The sequence below is a fragment of the Rhinoraja longicauda genome, chromosome 3 (assembly GCF_053455715.1).
Source record: "Rhinoraja longicauda isolate Sanriku21f chromosome 3, sRhiLon1.1, whole genome shotgun sequence".
Classification (NCBI taxonomy): domain Eukaryota; kingdom Metazoa; phylum Chordata; class Chondrichthyes; order Rajiformes; family Arhynchobatidae; genus Rhinoraja; species Rhinoraja longicauda.
The window spans coordinates 13937119-13956467 of NC_135955.1; the positions used below are offsets into that span (position 1 = coordinate 13937119).

General features: G+C 43.5%; 1 protein-coding gene across 7 annotated transcripts in view; it reads left to right on the forward strand.

Moving 5' to 3' along the window:
• Positions 1-19349, forward strand: part of htt (huntingtin) — a 206899-nt gene that overhangs the window by 47286 nt on the left and 140264 nt on the right. For 3 of the 7 annotated variants that reach the window (XM_078432037.1, XM_078432053.1, XM_078432057.1), the window contains 6 exons: positions 64-268; positions 3305-3343; positions 5656-5736; positions 8179-8552; positions 10851-10974; positions 18985-19103. In XM_078432037.1, the coding sequence (XP_078288163.1) occupies positions 64-268; positions 3305-3343; positions 5656-5736; positions 8179-8552; positions 10851-10974; positions 18985-19103 (942 nt within the window). Of the gene's footprint in view, positions 1-63; positions 269-3304; positions 3344-5655; positions 5737-8178; positions 8673-10850; positions 10975-18984; positions 19104-19349 lie in introns of all 7 variants that reach the window. The other 4 variants (XM_078432056.1, XM_078432058.1, XM_078432031.1 and 1 more) reach the window with 3 other exon arrangements.

A 19349-nucleotide genomic window follows, 5' to 3' on the forward strand; every position in this document is an offset into this window, starting at 1 on the left:
TGAGTTACTCCAGCCCTTTGTGTCTATTTTTTAACAGTGGGACTCTTGTTTCTTTTTGAACAGGCGTATGAATTGACGCTGCACTACACCCAACACAGGGACCACAACGTGGTGACGGCAGCTTTGGAAGTGCTGCAGCAGCTGTTCCGCACCCCTCCTCCTGAGCTGCACCGCACCCTGACCACCGCCGGCAGCATTACCAGAGTTAGCATCACGCAAGACGATACCTCCAATCGTCTTCGCAGCAGCAGCATCGTGGAGCTCATAGGCAAGTTGCCCAAGTAGGGCTCCTTCTTATCTTCACGTCTGTGTTATGATTTTTTTATGGCGAGATTCATTGAACTGCCGTCTTTTTGAACTCGTTCTATTCACAGTGGTAAATATCAGAGTGGGGAGATTTAGTTGAGATACAAATCGACCACGATCTTATTCCTAAAAGGACCCAGTAGGAAATGTGACCACAGATGACACGTTCTTCTCTCCAAGCAGGACAACGTCAAAGACGCACCGTCATCTCCCGCAGATGGACGGGTGCCAACCGGTCCAACACTCACGAAAGGAATGTGCAAAACGGAACTGCAATGCTGGTTTATCCTGAAGATAGACTTAAAATGCTGGAGTAATTCAGCTGGTCAGGCAGCAGCTCTGGATTATAAGGATGGATGACGTTTTGGTTTGGGATCCTTCTTCAGACTGAAAGTAGAGGGGAGGGAACTGGAGGTAGAAAACGGCCAGACCATTTCTTCTGGCATTTTCCTACCTCCAGAACCCTCCCCTCTACTTTAAGTCTGAAGAAGGGTCCCGACCCGAAAAGCCACCCATCCTTTTTCTCCAGAGATGCTACTAACTAAAGGAGTATGGCATTGAGATTTTCATTCTTATGCTGGTGTGGGGATGGGTGTCAAATTAAAATTACAGTTAAATAATTTAACTGTAAAATTACACCTAATGTGTCTTCCGTGGCCTGCTTGGCATGTGAAGGTGCTTTTCTGTTAATGAAGTAGTCATATCTGTAATATCGGAAACAACGGTAGCCAATTTGTGATCAGCAAACTGCACCAGTAGTAGTGTCTTTCCTGTTACCGTGTTTCCTTTTACACCCACTTGAGGTAGCTGATGGGGTGTGTTGATTTGTTGTCTTATCTGAAAGGTGGGATTTTGTCATATCTTGTTTTTGTCTTTCTGTATAATAAGCATTCAGAAAGAATTCATTGTGTGTGTAGTACAGTGAAAGATACAAGGTGATCTAACCTACAAGCAAGAAGGGGGCCATTCAACCTATCATGAAATAACTATACAGTTCTACTTTCCTGCTCTTTATATGTAGGCCTGACTTTTTAATCCCCCTCTCAGTATTTATAAACTCACTTTTAAAAGCTGACATTGAATCTGCTTTTTCTAATTTCTCAGGCAGCGCAGATCTGTAAATTTTCTTACTGAATTTTCTTATGCTCGTCAGAAATTCATGTTGATAGACCAGTGGCATCAAACGCTCTCTTTGAAGGTGAGGTATTGATGTGGAGGGCTGGCTCACCATATGTACCGACAACAGAACCATGAAATTCTTACTTGCTGCGGTTTAACTGACCCATTCTGAGCCCTTGCCCACAGCTGATGAGGGCCCCCGAGTGTGAGTCATGCTATGAAAACAGCTGAAGTGACCAGCTGGAAATTAGGCAATTGAAGGTGTGATGAAACTGCTTGTCCTTTTCATCGCCTGCTTCTGGAGCTTGCAGTAATGTTCTGAATTCTTGGCAGGACTTCCAATTTGTTGTCTACGATAAAGATCAGAATTTTTTTCCTTGCAATGTGTGTGATTAAAATCATTCTTCGCTGTAAGACATTTGTTACTGGAAAAGAGAGCATTTGGATTTACGAGGCCTTTACTTCCATTTTAATTAATTTGAAGCAGACTCTCAAATTTTGATGGAGAGGGAGAAATATATGAAAATCGATATGGTGCAGGCTATTGCCTAATCCAAGACCACTGACAAATGCTAATATTAAAGTATTATTGAGTACCAGAGCCTGTAAGACCCAGCACTTCTTGGAGCCTAAAGACCTAGTTCAAAGTGCCTAGATTCTGCATTATTCCTCTTAAATTAATGTGGATTGTGATTTTAAACCTGACTTGGCTCTTCTGCTTCAACCATCATCCATGCCTTTTATGATCATCATCCTGCACTATTTTAATTCATCTCTGGCTGGCGTTACCATCTTTCATCTATAAACTCAAAAATTTGCTCAAAAAATGTTTCCCGGTTCCCAACACATTCACACATATTCACCCTTCTTGTGCTTGGTCTGTTTTACATTCAACCTGGTAAAATCATACAACAGACCTCACCTGGGCAGTACACGAGTCACTACGTTTCTGGCACCGACAATGTTACATAAAGTTAATCGTTCAGACTTATCTTCTGCTGCCAGTGATGAACCAGGCTTGCCGCGACACGCGGCAGCAGGTGCCCCCCCCACTGAGCCCTGTTCGATCTCGGCGCCCCTCTGCGGGGTCCCCCCCTTCATTCCCAGCAGATCGCTGCCGGTTCCCCCTTCATTCTCGGCAGTCTCCCGCTGGGTCACCTTTTCGTTCTCACTGCCCTCTGCCGCGTCACCCTTTAATTCTCTGCAGTCTCCCGCTGGGTCCCCCATGTCATTCACCATGATGGATTGTCACTTGTGCATCAACTGTTTATGTTCAGTTTGATGGTTCTTCATTTGTTATTCCTGAAGTGTTTACAAGCAATTGATTAGCCATTGCTCATGGCCTCACCGTCTCCCAGGCTTTCACTTTCGTTGTTGAAATCACTGAATGTGGAAATGTTCATGATCTGATCCTCTGACTAACGGCTTCTCTTGGTTGTGAGCAGTCCATAACAGCTGAAAATTGTGGGGACATTGCAGATTATGAAATTGTGCTGTTTCCAAATTGTAAATCAGAATTGTGTTTGCAGTTTGTCATTGTTGAATAACTTAAAAAGAAGCACCTCTTTGCTTGCTAAAATATTTCTTGTATGGATTACCATTTGAAGTGAGCTACCTCGTTGGAGATCTTTGAACTATTTTTAATCTGACTTTACTGGATTTTATCTTGCACGAACCGTTATTCCGTTTTTTGCGGTTGGCCTGATAGAAATCATGTACAGTCTTTTCACTGACTGGATAGCAAGCACTAACACGCTACAGCTTTTATCTATACCTTGGTACATGTGACAATAATAATAAACTAAGCTAATTAATTGTACAGTTAAAGATTATCTGTGTGCCACTTTTTCTTGTCTCTTTCTTCTATTGCACGCTTCAGGAGGGACTTGCAGTCCTGCTATCCTCAGGAAGCAGAAAGGTGACTATCTAAAAAAATTGTCAACTGATCTGCCAATCGTGTCATTGTTTTTCCTTGCTGCTTGGCCATCTTACCTTTGCATTTTGTGCTCATTGATTTCAGTGAAAATTGTGCAGAATTAGGTTACATTTTCATACTTTTAAATACAAACTAGACCAAGTGGACCCGTTGGGCCCAAACCTCTCCTGCATTGATGCAGCACCCTCCCCTCCCCTTTCCCCCCTCCCAACATATGCTGACCCACTTATTCCTGGAATAATTCTTGTAGACCTCCTCTGAACCCTCTCCAGAGCCAGCACACCCGTCCTCAGATATGGGTTGATGAAAGCAGTTTGTTGTATGTGTAAGCTTGGTATCCGTATTTAAATATTTGACCCTTTGTCAAAAGTATCAATCGTTGCTGTCTATGGATTGGGAATTATTGTCCGTGTGTAGTTATTATTTTGAATTAAGTCAAATCCATTAGTAGCTGCAACTTTGATTACAATCTCCACCGTCTTCTCAGGACAGGTTTCTGGTGAGCAGTCAATGTGATTCTCCGAATGCTGTGACCGAATATAAGTAACATTTTTCCTTTTCACTGTAGAGCAGGAGATCATTTGGCCCTTCAGGCCCATGCCAGCTCCCAACAGAACAAATCTATCGGTCCCATTCTCCTTCTCGTTTTTCCATCTGCCTGTGATTTATCTGTCTCGCCCACCAACCGCCCTCCCGCTCCTTCGATTTTCTTTTACCACATTACCAAGTGGGAGGTTTGCAGCAACCGATTAATGTATCAGCAACTGTGTGATGAAGATATAAGACAATGTTGCTCTCAGATGTCGGTGCTTAGAATATAAAAAGTCGGGACTCAAAATGCCGGCTACATGCTAATTGACGTATTGTGTTCTGTTCTGGTCACCACACCACAAGAAGAATGAAAAGAGTGCAGAGGTGATTCACCAAGATGTTGGATTGCAGGATTTTAGTTATGAGAAGTGATTGGATAGGTTAGGTTTGTTTTCCTTGTAGCAAAGTAGCAAAGTAGGCTGAGGAGTGACCTGGTAAAGGTAATGAAATTATAAACTTAGTGTCATAAATCTACAGCACATAAATAGGTACTTTGTCCTACTCTTCCGTGCTTATCAAGTTGCATAAACAAGCTAGTCCCACTTGCCTGCACTTGACCCATAACCTTCCTATCCATGCAACTATCCACATGTCTTTTAAATATCACTCTCGTACCCACCTCTATCACTTGATCTGGCAGCTTGTTCTGGATACACACTGCCCTTTGTGAAGAAGTCACCCCGACATATTCTCATTAAATCTTTCTCCTCTCACCTTAAAGCTATGGCCTCTTGTTTTAGATTCCCCTACTGTGGGGAAAAAGACAGTGGGTATTATCCACTTAGAACTTATCTATGTCCGTCATGATTTTATAAAACTCTGTAAGGCCTCCCCTCCACCTCATCCACGGAAAAAGGACCTAGCTTCTCTTAATAACTCAAGCCCAGGTAATATCTTCATAATTGTGGAAATGGTGTGCAAACAGTAAAAGTTAGCGTTCAAATGTATTTAGTAGCAATGTGATGAGGACAACTGAACAACATTAAGAGTGGTCATGAGGCGACCTCCTGCTGAGAAAGTCGTTATGCTCAGCTGTACCCACAAAGCTGATGCTGATTCTCTTGTGGCACAGTGACTAGGAAAATAACTGCAGATGCTGGTAGAAATCGAAGGTATCACAAAATGCTGGAGTAACTCAGCGGGTCAGGCAGCATCTCAGGAGAGAAGGAATGGATGACGTTTCGGGTCGAGACCCTTCGTCAGACTGTGGCATAGTGACTTGTTGCTTTCACTCTTTTGAGTTATTTAAAGATTAAAGGTAATTAAATGTTGAGTGAGCATGGTTACATTCTCATAATTTCTGTAATTTGAGATCCATACTGTATTTCAAAGTAATTTTTGACATGTGCACGTCAAAATTAATTTGTTAAACGGGTCTTGAGGCTACATTATAATAGTGCAATTGAAATTTTACACAACATTTTTAATCTATGTATCCTAAAACAATCATCTTCAACAACTCTTCCAAATCCATGCATCTATCTCTTCGAAAGAAGTTGGAATGCCATGTCCTGTGGAGTCCCCTCTAAGTTGTTAATCACACTGACTAAAAAATATTTTGCGTTAAATACAATGCCGTTACTACTGAAATCTGTTTGAATTTCTATTCTTGATTCTGTTTGTGAGATAATATGAATAGTTTTTAAAACATTTATATTTGGTAACTTCATTTTAACTTAATGTGTGGTCATTAAAACATAAAGGCAAAATGGTTTCCGGAGAAGAAGATGGGCTTGAAGATGATGCAGAGACCAGGTCAGAGGTCAGCGCGACCACCATTCCAGGTAGGAATTGTAGAATAATTCTTTGAAGAAAAGATCCACTTGCTGAGCGTCACTGCGTTTACCACAAAGTTTTGTCAATTTTTTCTCTTAAGTTGTTTAACCGTTCATCCTTTTGAGGACTAATGGTGCATCGGCAGTGTGTTTCGAAACAACAACAAAAAAGTTACTCAGCGGGTCAGGCAGCATCTTTGGAGAACACATAGGTGAAGCTTTTGATTGGCTCCCTTCACACTGATTGTAGCAGGGGAGAAAGCTAGAAGGGAGGTTGGGCTGGAGCAAAGCCTGGCAAGTAACTGCTGTGATATCTCATATCTTTAGTCTTTTTATTTCTGGCTTTTGTCCAACTACTTGCCTATCTATCACTTGCCAGGCTTTATCCTGCTGCTCTTATCTTCCAGCCCTCTTTCTTTCCCCGCACCCCAACCCCCAGCACAATCAGCCTGAACAAAGGTCATGACCCGAAACGTCTCCTATCCAGAGATTCTGCCTAACCTACTAAGCTACTCCAGTGCTGTGCGGCTTTTTTAATTTCTGGCAAGTGATGATTAGATACAGGTGAGGGGTGAGGTGACTTCTATTGCCAAGTTGTATACTTCCATCTGATCCCCTTTTACCCTTTTCCACTTCATGAATAACAAATCCAGACTATCTGGCTTCTCCTCGTAATTGAAACAAACATGACAGGCAATGTCCTGGTAAATCTACTCCGTATTCTCCCCAATATAGTGCAATGTGGTGAACTGTTTTTAGTCGAGGGTAAAAAGCTGGAAGAGAAGTGAGGGCTGGGCAAAACCTAGCATGTGATACAGGGAGATAGGTTTGATTGGCAGATGGGTGGATAAAGGCCAGAGATGAAGACAGAAGGCAAAAAGATAAAGGAGAGAAGATGCAAGAAATGCCAAGACAGGGTTTTCTGTTATCTGTTGTCAAATACTAGAGGGCATAGCTTTAAGGTGAGCGGGACAAGGTTTAAAGGAGATGTGTGGGCAGGTTTTCTTTACACAGAGGGTGGTGAGGTCCTGGAACGTACCGCTGGTGATGATGGTTGAAGCAGATATCACAAAATGCTGGAGTAACTCAGCGGGTCAGGCAGCATTTCAGGAGAGAAGGAATGGGTGACATTTCGGGTCGAGACCCTTCAGACTGATGTCAGGGAAGGGGGCGAGACAAAGAAAGGATGTAGTTGGAGACAAGAAGACAGTGGGAGAACTGGGGAGGGGAAAGAGAGGGACAGAGGAGCTATCTGAAGTTGGAGAAATCAATGTTCATACCGCTGGGGTGCAAACTGCCCAAGCAAAATATGAGATGCTGTTCCTCCAATTTGCGGTGGGCCTCACTGTGACAATGGAGGAGGCCCATGACAGAAAGGTCAGACTGGGAGTGGGAGGAGCAGTTGAAGTGCTGAGCCACCGGGAGATCAGGTTGGTTAAGGCGGACTGAGCGAAAGTGTTGAGCAAAACGATCGCCGAGCTTGCGTTTGGTCTCGCCGATGTAGAGAAGTTGACATCTGGAACAGCGGATACAATAGATGAGGGTGGAGGAGGTACAGGTGAACCTCTGCCTCACCTGGAAAGACTGTTTGGTCCTTGGATGGAGTCGAGGGGGGAGGTAAAGGGAATGTAACACTCCTGCGGTTGCTGGGGAAAGTACCTGGGGAGGGCATGGTTTGGGTGGGAAGGGACGAGTGGACCAGGGAGTTACGGAGGGAATGGTCTCTGCGGAAAGCAGAAAGGGGAGGAGATGGGAAGATGTGATCAGTAGTGGGATCCCGTTGGAGGTGACGGAAATATGTCAGATATTGAAGCAGTTGTGTCAGGTTTTATAAGACGTTTAGATAGGCACATGGATATGTAGGAAATGGGATATGGGAGGGATATGGGTTATGTGCAGGCAGAGAAGTGATGATCTTGGCATCATGTTCAGCATGGACATTGTGGGCTGAAGGTCCTGTTCTTATGCGGTACTGTTCATAAATTATAGGAGCTGAATTAGGCCATTCGGCCTATCGAGTCTACTCCGCCATTCATGCATGGCTGATCTATCTTTCCCTTTCAACCCCATTCTCCTGCCTTCTCCCCCTAACACCCGTACTAATCAAGAATCTGTTAATATCCGCCTTAAAAATATCCATTGACTTGGCCTCCACAGCTTTCCATGGCAATGAATTCCACAGATTCACCACCCTCTGGGTAAAGAAATTCCTCCTCACCTTTCTAAAGATATGTCCTTTAATTCTGAGGCTATGGCCTTTGGTCTTAGACTCTCCCGCTAGTCGAAACATCCACTCTATCAAGTTTCGATGAGGTCCCCCCCTCATCCTTCTAAACTCCAGTGAGTACAGGCTCGGTGCCATCAAATGCTCATCATATTTTAACCCAATTATTATTGTTCTATGTTCCATGGATTTCCTGCTTGCTGATGTGTTTTGATGTTTCGTGTTAGGTTCAATGAATAGTGAGGGAACGGGTGAAGTGCCGTCATCTTCTGGTGCCTCTACCTTGGGGTCCACAAGCCCGGTGGCCGATTCTGCAGGGAATGATATTATCACCGAGCAGCCGCGCTCCCAGCACACGCTGCAGTCCGCAGAGTCTGCCGACCTCAACAGCTCGGCAACATCGGACCCGACCAGCGTGACGGTGGAGGGAGCGGCTGCCGAAGCCCTGAGCCGCAGCTCCAGCCAGATCAGCACCATCCAGTCGGACACCAACGCGGATCCGAACGACAGGACCAACCAGGCGACGTCTCCGCTCAGCGAGAGCTCGCAGACCACCGAGGGCCCGGATTCGGCCGTGACCCCGTCAGACAGCTCAGAACTTGTAAGTGTGCAGCATTCTGAGAGGGTATCCTGGTCTTCCACTGAGGGTCCCGACATCTCTCTCAGCTCCCACGTAGACTCGGATGCCACCACTTTATCTTCAGCTAGTAGGAGTGAAAAGGTCAGCAGCTTTATCCCATTGAAACAGCATCAATAAATTTCCCTTCTGAAACCCCCTTTGCTGCTTTTTGTGGCTGGAGGGCATTTAAGTTTCTGCTGGTCACGACCTAAGACGATTGTTCCTCTGAATTTTTCTCCCCTGGCTGCACGTCCCAGCTCTGTCCGGCTCTCTGACTCGGCATGTTGCCCTCTGTTGCTCCGTCTTTGCTGCCCCGTGCTCTCCTTCTTGCTGTCGCTCTTTCTGCCTGTGAAGAGATGCCTAGCTTACCTTGCGATCCTTCTCCCACCAGACTATGACTGAGTTCAGAAATGTGCCACGTGTGCTTTGCTGTTGCAAGTCCACATCGCTTCTCCCGTTTGCATGGTCTGAAACCTTTGAGAAGTTTAAATAGGTATTCTTCGGCATTCCACATAGTGTCCTTGTTCTATGTTTGAGAGCCCTTATCAATTAGTTTTGATATTTTGGGGGGAAAAAACGTTCATCTCACAGTCATGCCCACGGGATGTGCATTAGTTAAAAGTAAGTCTGTAAAGAAGAAAGTAAGTCTGTAAAGAAGGAATGTAGAAACAAAGAACTGCAGTTGCGGTTTGTACCAAAGATAGACACAAATTGCAGGTTTATACCAAAGATAGACACAAATTGCTGGAGTAACTCATTGAGCCAGGCAGCATCCCTAGTGAAAATGGATAAGTGATGTTTCAGGTTGGGACCATTCTTCAGACTCAAGTGTCTGAAAAAGGATCCTGACCCAAATTGCCACCTATCCTTTTTCTCCAGAGATGCTGCCTGACCTGCTGAGTTACTCCAGCACTTTGCATCCATGTAAAGAAGGAATTGCAGACTCTGTGGTGAATCCATGATCACACCTCGTGGGGTGGTGCTTATACTGATAATATGAGCTGCCTTCTGCCTTCGTGTTTTACCCACGAGCCCTCTGAGGACGCCCAAGTTCCTTGCTTCCTTGAAGCCTATGCTTTCTAGCTTTAGAATCCTCTACGTGAGGAAAAAGTATTCCATACTCCTCGTGATGTTGTTTACTTCACAAAGATCACCACTCAGCTTCCTGCACTCCAAAGGAAAAAGTCCCAACCTATCCAGTCCCAATAACTCAAGCTCGCAAAGTTAGGTAACATCCTGGTGAATCGCTTCTGTGTCCTTTCCAACTTAATGACATCCTTCCTATAGTCCCATAGTTGAGCGACCAGAACTGCAAATGTACTAACAATGTTAACTTCATTGTCATGCAAATCTGTAACATGGATAACAAATAACAGTAGACCCAACACCGACCCCTACATCATCATTAGCTTGGTTTAACTTCGAAGAACAGCATGGAAACCAGGCCCTTCATCCCACCGGGTCCACACTGACCAGCAATCATCTGATTGCACTAGTTCTATGTTATCCATTTTTGCATCCTCACCCTGCACATTAGGGCCAATTAACCTACAAACCAGCACATCATTTGGAAACCAGAGCACCTGAAGGAAACCTGCGTGGTCACAGGGAGAACATGCAAACTCCACACAGACAGTACTCGAAGTCAGTATCGAATCTGGGTCTCGGGTGCTGTGAAACCACTGTGCCAATGTTGTAATATAGATTACCCTACTTCTGTCAGGAGATACATCCCTTTTTGCATGGGATTCTGTTTGCTGCATTCGTAGGGATTCTTTATAAATGACTCAAGACTATTTGCTACGAAGTACTGTGTCAGCAGTCTGTGTTTGAATGCACAGAAAATTTTCCCATGTCTTGTCTCCAATTCATTTGTGCATCCAGTTGCTGATGGGCCTTTATCTCTTCTTTACTTTTAGTTTTGATGTTAAATTTGCATTCTCTTGCTTTATGATGCAAGCATGTGGAGCCAACTCATTTAGAGTCATACAGCATGGGAACAGGCCCATGCCGACCAAGATGCCCATCCACGCTAGTTGCACCTGACTGCATTCGGCCCATATCCTTCTCTACTTGTTATTTTTTATAATACTAGCTTCTGTCAGCTCACTCCTAAACTCCCTTGCCTCCAATTATTTGGGTGCGAAGCTACCTGCCATCTTATCTAAGCATGTAGTCACGCCCTCAAGGAAAGGAGTGGAATGAAATGAGGGCAAAAATGCCATGTCTCCTTCAAACCCGTTGTTGAGAATGATTTTTGAATCTCCTTGTTTGGGCCAGGTACTAGATGGAACGGAGAGTCAGTATTCAGCAATGCAGATTGGACAACTTCAAGATGAGGAGGAAGATACCTTAAATACCACAGGAGATGCTCTACTAGAAGGCTTCACAACTTCCACCCTTGGTAGGTTTTCAAATTCTTTTGAAGCAAATCAGCGTGTTAGTGAAGGGCTGTGCTAGGGTTTGAGGCTGAGCTTCATTCGCTGTTACTTAATGTTTTGAAACGATATATTGCTGTTTTCACCAATGGGAATTTTTGGTTATAAATGTTGTGGGTTTCGTCCAGTTGTTCTGGTTTCCACCCACATCACACAGACATGTGCGCTTGGAGGTTAATTGGCCTGTGTAAATTGCCCTCGTGTGTAGGATGAGAAAATGGGATAATGTCGAACTTGTGTCGATGGTTGGTGTGGACTCGAGGGGGCGAAGGTCCCTTTTCCATGCTGTATTTTTCAATCAATTAATTAATCAATCTTGTTATTGGTGGTGGGTGTATGGAACAAGCTGCCAGAGGAGGTAGTTGAGGCAGGGACTATCCCAACATTTAAGAAACAGTTAGACAGGTACATGGATAGGACAGGTTTGGAGGGATATGGACCAAAAGCAGGCATGTGGGACTAATGTGGCTGGGACATGTTGCCCGGTGTGGGCAACTTGGGCCTAAGGGCCTGTTACCACATTGTATCACTCTATGATTCTATACAAATCTAAATACCTAAGATTTATGGCTTTGATTCAAATAACATCACACCATTATTATGTGGCTAATTCCTTTTTTTGTTTAACCACAATATCTGATGAATTTGGGATGTGGGAGAAAATCTGAGCACCCAGAGGGAGCCCACACGGTCACAGGGATAACGCGCAAACTCCACACAGACAGCACCCGAGGTCAGGATCGGGCCGGATGCTGTGAGGCAGCAGCTTTGCCAGCTGCGCCATTGTGCCGCCCGAGTTTCAGGTGTTGTTTTTGAAGGCTGCCATCGGCATGATTCTAGAACTGATTTTGCACAAGGAGGTTTGAAACTAGGAACTATAAATATAAAACAAGCAATTAATGTTCCCAATAGGGAAATCAAGAGAAACATCTTTCCCCAAAGAGTTCTTCGTAGTTGGAATGCTCCTCCACAAGGAGTAATTCAGATGTTTAACATGGGAAACTAGATAGCAAGTGAAGTATGAAGGACTGGATGAATATTTTGATGGGTTTAAATTGAGAGGAGCTGGGATAAGATGTTGCAGAAATATGTTGCATGGATGATTAGAATGACAAGGCCAGCTTTGTTCTCGGTAAGTGTAAAATCTCTGGACAAATCTGTATTTTTTCATTACTACATTTTCATTGGACGTTAATATTGCTTAGTAGTCTTACACAGTTGCTTTGGAGTCAACCACTTCACTGGAGGTATGAGCTTAAATTCCACTGCATTGCTCAGTTCCTTGTGCATAACGCCTCATATTATTAATAAGGAAATCAAGGGATATTGTGTTAGTGCAAGAAAGTTGCACTAGGATTAAAAAAATAATAATATTGAATAGTAAAGTGGGCTCGAGGGGTAAATGACCTTATATCTGTTTTTTTGTGCTTGAATGGTTTGTAAGGAACAAGGTTTCTGATTAACAGAAGAGAAGGAAGCTAGAACCGTATCAGAAAATGAATACAATTACATCATTGTAAAGAGCATCTTGCAGAGGCAGTCTGCTTAAATGTCAACATTCGTGACTGATAAAGTGGTTATATTACTGCAATACCGAATCGCCTGCAATATAACTTAATTGGCACTAAACTGAGAAATTACAGCTAACGGAGGAAGGGGAAGGCGAAGGCTATCTCCTTTCTTCCCATTTTGAAGTTGGGTTTGTGCAGAGGGAGTTTCTTGCACAGCCAAGCTTGAGCTATGCACTCGGGAAAGGAGCCATCATTTGTCTGCTCTCCCCAAACTCTGGTAGATGATGTGATTGGTTTGGGAGAAGGCACAGACATCATAATTTAAACACTCTTTGCTCATGAGGTAGAGTTCAAGCATTATCGGCTTTCTCTATCATGCATGTTATCTTGACTGGGTAGGAACCAGAGTTTTGCCAGCTTCTGATTATAATTTGGGAAATCTAGGTCAAGGCACAACTATAAAGTGCTGAAAATGACAAAGTTAGGATAATGGCAGCCACTCTGATTGCCTTTGGTGGCTAATGGTATCCACGAAGGTCTATGTTAAGACTTCAATTATTGAAATGATGGGATCAAGAGCCAGTTCTTTGTTTGAAAAAAAATAACATGGTAAGTGAAGTTGACAAATATTAAAGAGCAAGGAATATTAATGTAATTAGTGAATCAGATAAATGCAGAATAGGTAAGAGTGAGATCAATTGGTGTACAAAGCCATTTATTTAGAGTCAGATCTTTCATGTCCACAGTATGGTAGAGGTTTGCAATACTATGTCATAAATGAGTATGTTGCCAGGACTCAAGGGCCTGAGCTATAGGGAAAGGTTGAGCAGGCTAGAACTTTATTCCTTGGAATGCAGGAGAATGAGGGATGATTTATAGAGGTGCACAAAATCATGAGAGGAATAGATCGGGTAAATGCACAGAGTCTTTTGCCCAGAGTCGGGGAATCGAGAACCAGAAGACATAGGTTTATGGTGAAGGAGAAAAGTTTTAATAGGAACCTGAGGGGTGCCTTTTTTACACAAAAGGGTGGCAGTTGTATGGTATGACCTGCTGCAGTAGGTACAGTGCCCACCATAATGTTTGGGACAAAAACCCATCATTTATTTATTTGTCTCTGTTTTCCACAATTTGCGATTTGTGTAATAGAATAAATCACATTGTCAGATTTTATTTAAGGCCATTATTATACATTTTAGTTTCATCATGTAGAAATTACAGCTGTGTTTATACATAGTCCCCCCATTTTAGGGCACCGTAATGTTTGGGACACATGGCTTCACAGGCGTTTGTAATTGCTCAGGTGTGTTTAAATGCCTCCTTAGTGAAGGAAAAAGAGAGCTCTCAGCACTAGTCTTTCCTCCAGCCTTTCTATCACTATTGGAAACTTTTATTGTTGTTTATCAACATGAGGACCAAAGTTGTGCCAATGAAAGTCAAAGAAGCCATTATGAGACTGAGAAACAAGAATAAAACTGTTAGAGACATTAGCCAAACCTTAGGCTTACCAAAATCAACTGTTTGGAACACCATTAAGAAGAAAGCGAGCACTGGTGAGTTTACTAATCGCAAAGGGACTGGCAGGCAAAGGAAGACCTCCACAGCTGATGATAGAAGAATTCTCTCTATAATAAAGAAAAATCTGTCCGACAGATCAGAAACATTCTTCAGGAGTCAGGTGTGGATTTGTCAATGACCACTGTCTACAGAAGACTTCATGAACAGAAATACAGAGGCTACACTGCAAGATGCAAACCACTGGTTAGCTGCAAAAATAGGATGGCCAGGTTACATTTTGCCAAGAAGTACTTAAAAGAGCAGCCACAGCTCTGGAAAAAGGTCTTGTATTCAGATGAGACGAAGATTAACTTGTATCAGAGTGATGGCAAGATCAATGTATGGAGGAGAGAAGGAACTGCCCAAGATCCAAAGCATACCACCTCATCTGTGAAACACGGTGGTAGGGGTATTATGGCCTGGGCATGTATGGCTGCTGAAGGTACTGGCTTACTTATAGACAATAGACAATAGGTGCAGGAGTAGGCCATTCAGCCCTTCGAGCCAGCACCACCATTCAATGCGATCATGGCTGATAACTCTCAATCAGTACCCCGTTCCTGCCTTCTCCCCATACCCCCTCACTCCGCTATCCTTAAGAGCTCTATCCAGCTCTCTCTTGAAAGCATCCAACGAACTGGCCTCTACTGCCTTCTGAGACAGAGAATTCCACACCTTCACCACTCTCTGACTGAAAAAGTTCTTCCTCATCTCCATTGATGATACAACTGCTGATGGTAGTAGCATAATGAATTCTGAAGTGTATAGACACATCCTATCTGCTCAAGTTCAAACAAATGCCTCAAAACTCATTGGCCGGCGGTTCATTCTACAGCAAGACAATGATCCCAAACATACTGCTGAATCAACAAAGGAGTTTTTCAAAGCTAAAAAATGGTCAATTCTTGAGTGGCCAAGTCAATCACCCGATCTGAACCCAATCGACCATGGCATGCCTTTTATATGCTGAAGGGGACTAACCCCCAAAACAAGCATAAGCAAAGGATGGCTGCAATACAGGCCTGGCAGAGCATCACCAGAGAAGTCACCCAGCAACTGGTGATGTCCATGAATCACAGACTTCAAGCAGTCATTGCATGCACAAGACATGCAACAAAATACTAAACGTGACTACTTTCATTTACATGTCATTGCTGTGTCCCAAACATTATGGTGCCCTGAAATGGGGGGACTATGTATAAATACTGCTGTAATTTCTACATGGTGAAACCAAAATGTATAAAACTTGCCTTTATTAAAATCTGACAATGTACACTTTAACCACATGCGTTTTTTGTTTTTCAATTCAAGTACAGAGGCAAATAAATAAATGATAGGCCTTTGTCACAAACATTATGGAGGGCACTGTAGTTGAAGCAGGTACTTTTGCAGCATTTAAGAAACATTTAGACAGGTACATGGATAGGATAGGTTTAGATAGAGAGATGTGGGGCAAACACAGGCAGGTGGGACTAGTGTATGTTGGGGCATGTTGGTCGGCATGTGCAAGTTGGGCCAAAGGCCCTGTTTCCACTGACTATGACTAAATGGCGGAGGTTGCTCAGTTCGGTTATTGATATCAATCGTTCAATCGAACTTTGGTAATTGAAGTTGTTAGGGGAAATGAAACAAACCCAGGTACATGGCATGGGGTCACAGACCAGACTTAAGCACAGTGAACAGCCTTTACACACCACATAGCTTTCTTCTGTTTAGTGAATTGAAGAGTTGACTTAATGTAAAAGGTTGTGATTAATTAATAACAAGCTGATGTGACAATGGGCTAAAAATAATGAGAGAAATTTGACATTCTGGTAACAAATGCAGTCTGCATTCCAATGGATTGAGAAATATTTAGTGCGGTTGTAATGTTTATTGTAGCATACTTCCTGGACTGAGTGGGTCAGAGATGAATTTTAGAGAAGAGTTTTACTTGTCTTGACCCTGTTTTTTTTATTTTGCCCTTTTTCTACATTCCCGTCTAAGATGCACATTGAGGGGCAGGAAATCATGGGTGGTGAGCCCGGCTTGATGGAGCAGTTTGTATTTCATGCCAATCAATTTTTGCATGCTCCATATTAAGTTTGCAAGATCAGAGACATCTTTTGATGCAGCACAAATTATCTTAAATATTTGTTTTTAAAAAAAAGATCCTGTTCTAATCAGCCAAGCAGTTTTCAAAAGAAAACATGCTAATTGGGTTATTTACTCTGGGAGAATGTCTATTCAACTCTGCGTGCCTTATGTCAACCCAGCAGTACAACCCAACTGTTTTAATATAGTCCAATGACTTGGGCGTATTGTTTAATTTAGAAATACATCATGGAAATAGGCCCTTCGGCCCACTAAGTATGTACCGACCAACGATCACCAGTACACTAGTTCTATCTTGCACACTGGGGACAATGTAGGAGCACGCTAGGGATGGCAAGGTGGTACAGTGTGTAGAGTTGCTTCCTTACAGCACTGGAGACCTGGGTTCGATCCTGTCTATGGGTGCTGTCTGTGTGGATTTTGCACATTCTCCCCATGACTGAGTGTGTTTTCCCCGGGTGTTCCGGTTTCCTCCCACACGCAAAAGCCATTTAAGTTTTTTGGATACTTGGCTTCGGCAAAAATTGCAAATTGTCCTCAGTGTGTTGGATAGAACTGCAGATGCTGGTTTAAATCGAAGGTAGACACAAAATGCTAGAGTAACTCAGTGGGACAAGCAGCATCTCTGGAGAGATTCCTTCTCTCCAGAGATGCTACCTGTCCGGCTGAGTTACTCCAGCATTTTGTGTCTGTCCTTAGTATGTGGTGTGTGCTAGTGTAACGAGGATAACTGGTCATTGTGGACTCGGTGGGCTGAAGGGTCTTTTCCTAAACTAAACTAAATTTACAGGAAAACAATTAACCTCTAAACCTGCGTATCTTTGGAGTGTGGGAGGAAACTGGAGCACCCAGAGAAAGCCCATGCAGTCACAGGGAGAACGTACAAACTCCATATAGACAATATCCATAGTCAGGATAGAACCCACCGCCCTGGCGCTGTAAGGCAGCAACTCCAACCGCTGCATGGAACAATTGTCTATGTTACATGGCAGCAACTCCTGATAACACAGCACTGGCAGGTTGTTGTGTTGGCATGTCCCAGTCTATCTTCTGTACCTAGGACTCTTTACCTTTCTGTACCTTTGTCTCTTCTATCTTCTTCACGCTGATAGAGGAGTCAAAGAGCCGTACAGCATGGAAATGGTCTCTTCAGCTCACTGAATCCATGTTGTTCATCAGGTGACCATTTGCGCTCGACCTATTTTCTCCCCGTACATTCTCATTAACCTCCTTTCCCACCCCCATGCAGAATCTGCCACTCACATACACGAGACATTTTACAATGGCCAATGAACCTCAGAGAGGCCATACTAATTTTAATTTTCCACTGCCACCAGCCTGTACTGCCCAACTTGGTCACTGTTGGAAAACCTAGCAGACGGTAACAATGACTCTATGTTACAGAGACAGTCCTGAAAGCTTGGCATGCTGACTAACGTTCTGAGAAGAGTTGAAAGAATGAACACAAAATGCATTACAAGTTGAATGTAACCATCTGGAGTATACAAGTGTGGAAACCTTCATCGCCCAAATGGGAGGTTTGGGAAAGAGGTGTGGGAGACAGAGCAAATCTAGAACCTATCTGGGCTGATTAAAAGCTCTCCCTAACTGGAGGGCTTTTCAAGACAGTCACACAGGGCTTTATTGTGTTATGTGAGCACTTGCTTACAAGTTCAGAAAATAGTGCACTAACCATTCTGTGGAGACCAAGATAGTACAAGGAGCAGTGAGATGAATGACAAATTGTTCTGTTTCTGTCAGTGGAGTCATAGAGTGATACAGCATGGAAACAGTCCCTTCAGCCCAACTTGCCCACACTGGCCAACATGTCCCTGCTCCACTAGTCCCACCTGCCTGCGTTTGTTTCATATCCCTCTAAAACTGTCCAATCCATGTACCTGTCTAACTGTTTCTTAAACATTGGGATAGTCCCTGCCTCAACCACCTCCTCTGGCAGCTTGTTCCATTTACCCACCACCCTTTGTGTGAAAAAGTTACTCCTCAGATTCCTACTAAATTGTTTCCCCTTCACTTTAAACATATGCCCTATGGTCCTTGATTCACCTACTCTGGGCAAGAGACTCTGTGCATCTACCTGATCTATTCTTCTCATGATTTTATACACCTCTATAAGTTCACCCCTCATCCTCTTGCGCTCCAAGGAATAGAGTCCCAGCCAACTCAACCTCCCCCTAAAGCTCAGACCCTCTAGTCCTGGCAACATCCTCGTAAATCTTCTCTGTACCCTTTCCAGCTTGACATTGACATACTTTCCTGTAACATGGTGGCCAGTACTTCAGGGAGGGCTGTTGACAATTCACGGAAAGGGGATATGAATTGTACCTATGCAGTCTTTAATAGGCAAAGCCGATCTCCGTCAAATGCTTGATTTAAACCGTTACACATCCCCAACAATGCAACTCACTCCTTGAGGTCTATGCTTGGAAGCCAAGTCATTGGGTATTTTTAAGACGCATCTTGACTGCTTTTTGATTAGTAAGGCTGTCGGGTGTTATGGGGTGAAGGCAGGAGAATGGGGTTGAGAGGGAAAGATCGATCAGCCATGATTGAATGGCGGAGTAGACTTGATGGGCTGAATGGCCTAATTCTGCTCCTATAACTTATGTACTTATGGAATGCCATTTAGCATTATATACTTAAGACTGAATGAAATACAGCATAGCACATATCCCGATGAGCGACTCTGCTAACTTTAGCCAGGGAGTGGCACAAGTTGACCAAGTAAATAAAGATGAAAGTTTTTATTTTAATGAAGAGAGCAGAGGAGAAAAATAATTTCTGTTAATCTTACAGCAGTAAACAAATCTCATTTGTTAAGTCACATGGGCCACAGCCGGCAATCCTCTGACAACAGTGTTGATCGTTTTGTGTCGAAGGATGACTGCGTTGAGTCAGCAGATCTTGAAACCAAGGTGAGATGCCTTTATGTTGTAATTCTTATGCAAGCTTTTTATAGAGTGTATATAGAGTAACTGTTTCCACTGGCAGGAGGCTACTTCTAATTCTGAACAACAGAGCTTTAAAAAAAGGTGTCCAGGTATTAGAAAAGAGATTTGCTTTCGTTAAATTCTGGCTTCACTCATTGTAGTTTAGTTTATTGTCACGTGTACCGAGGTACAGTGAAAAGATTTTGTTGCATGCTATACAGTCAGCAGAAA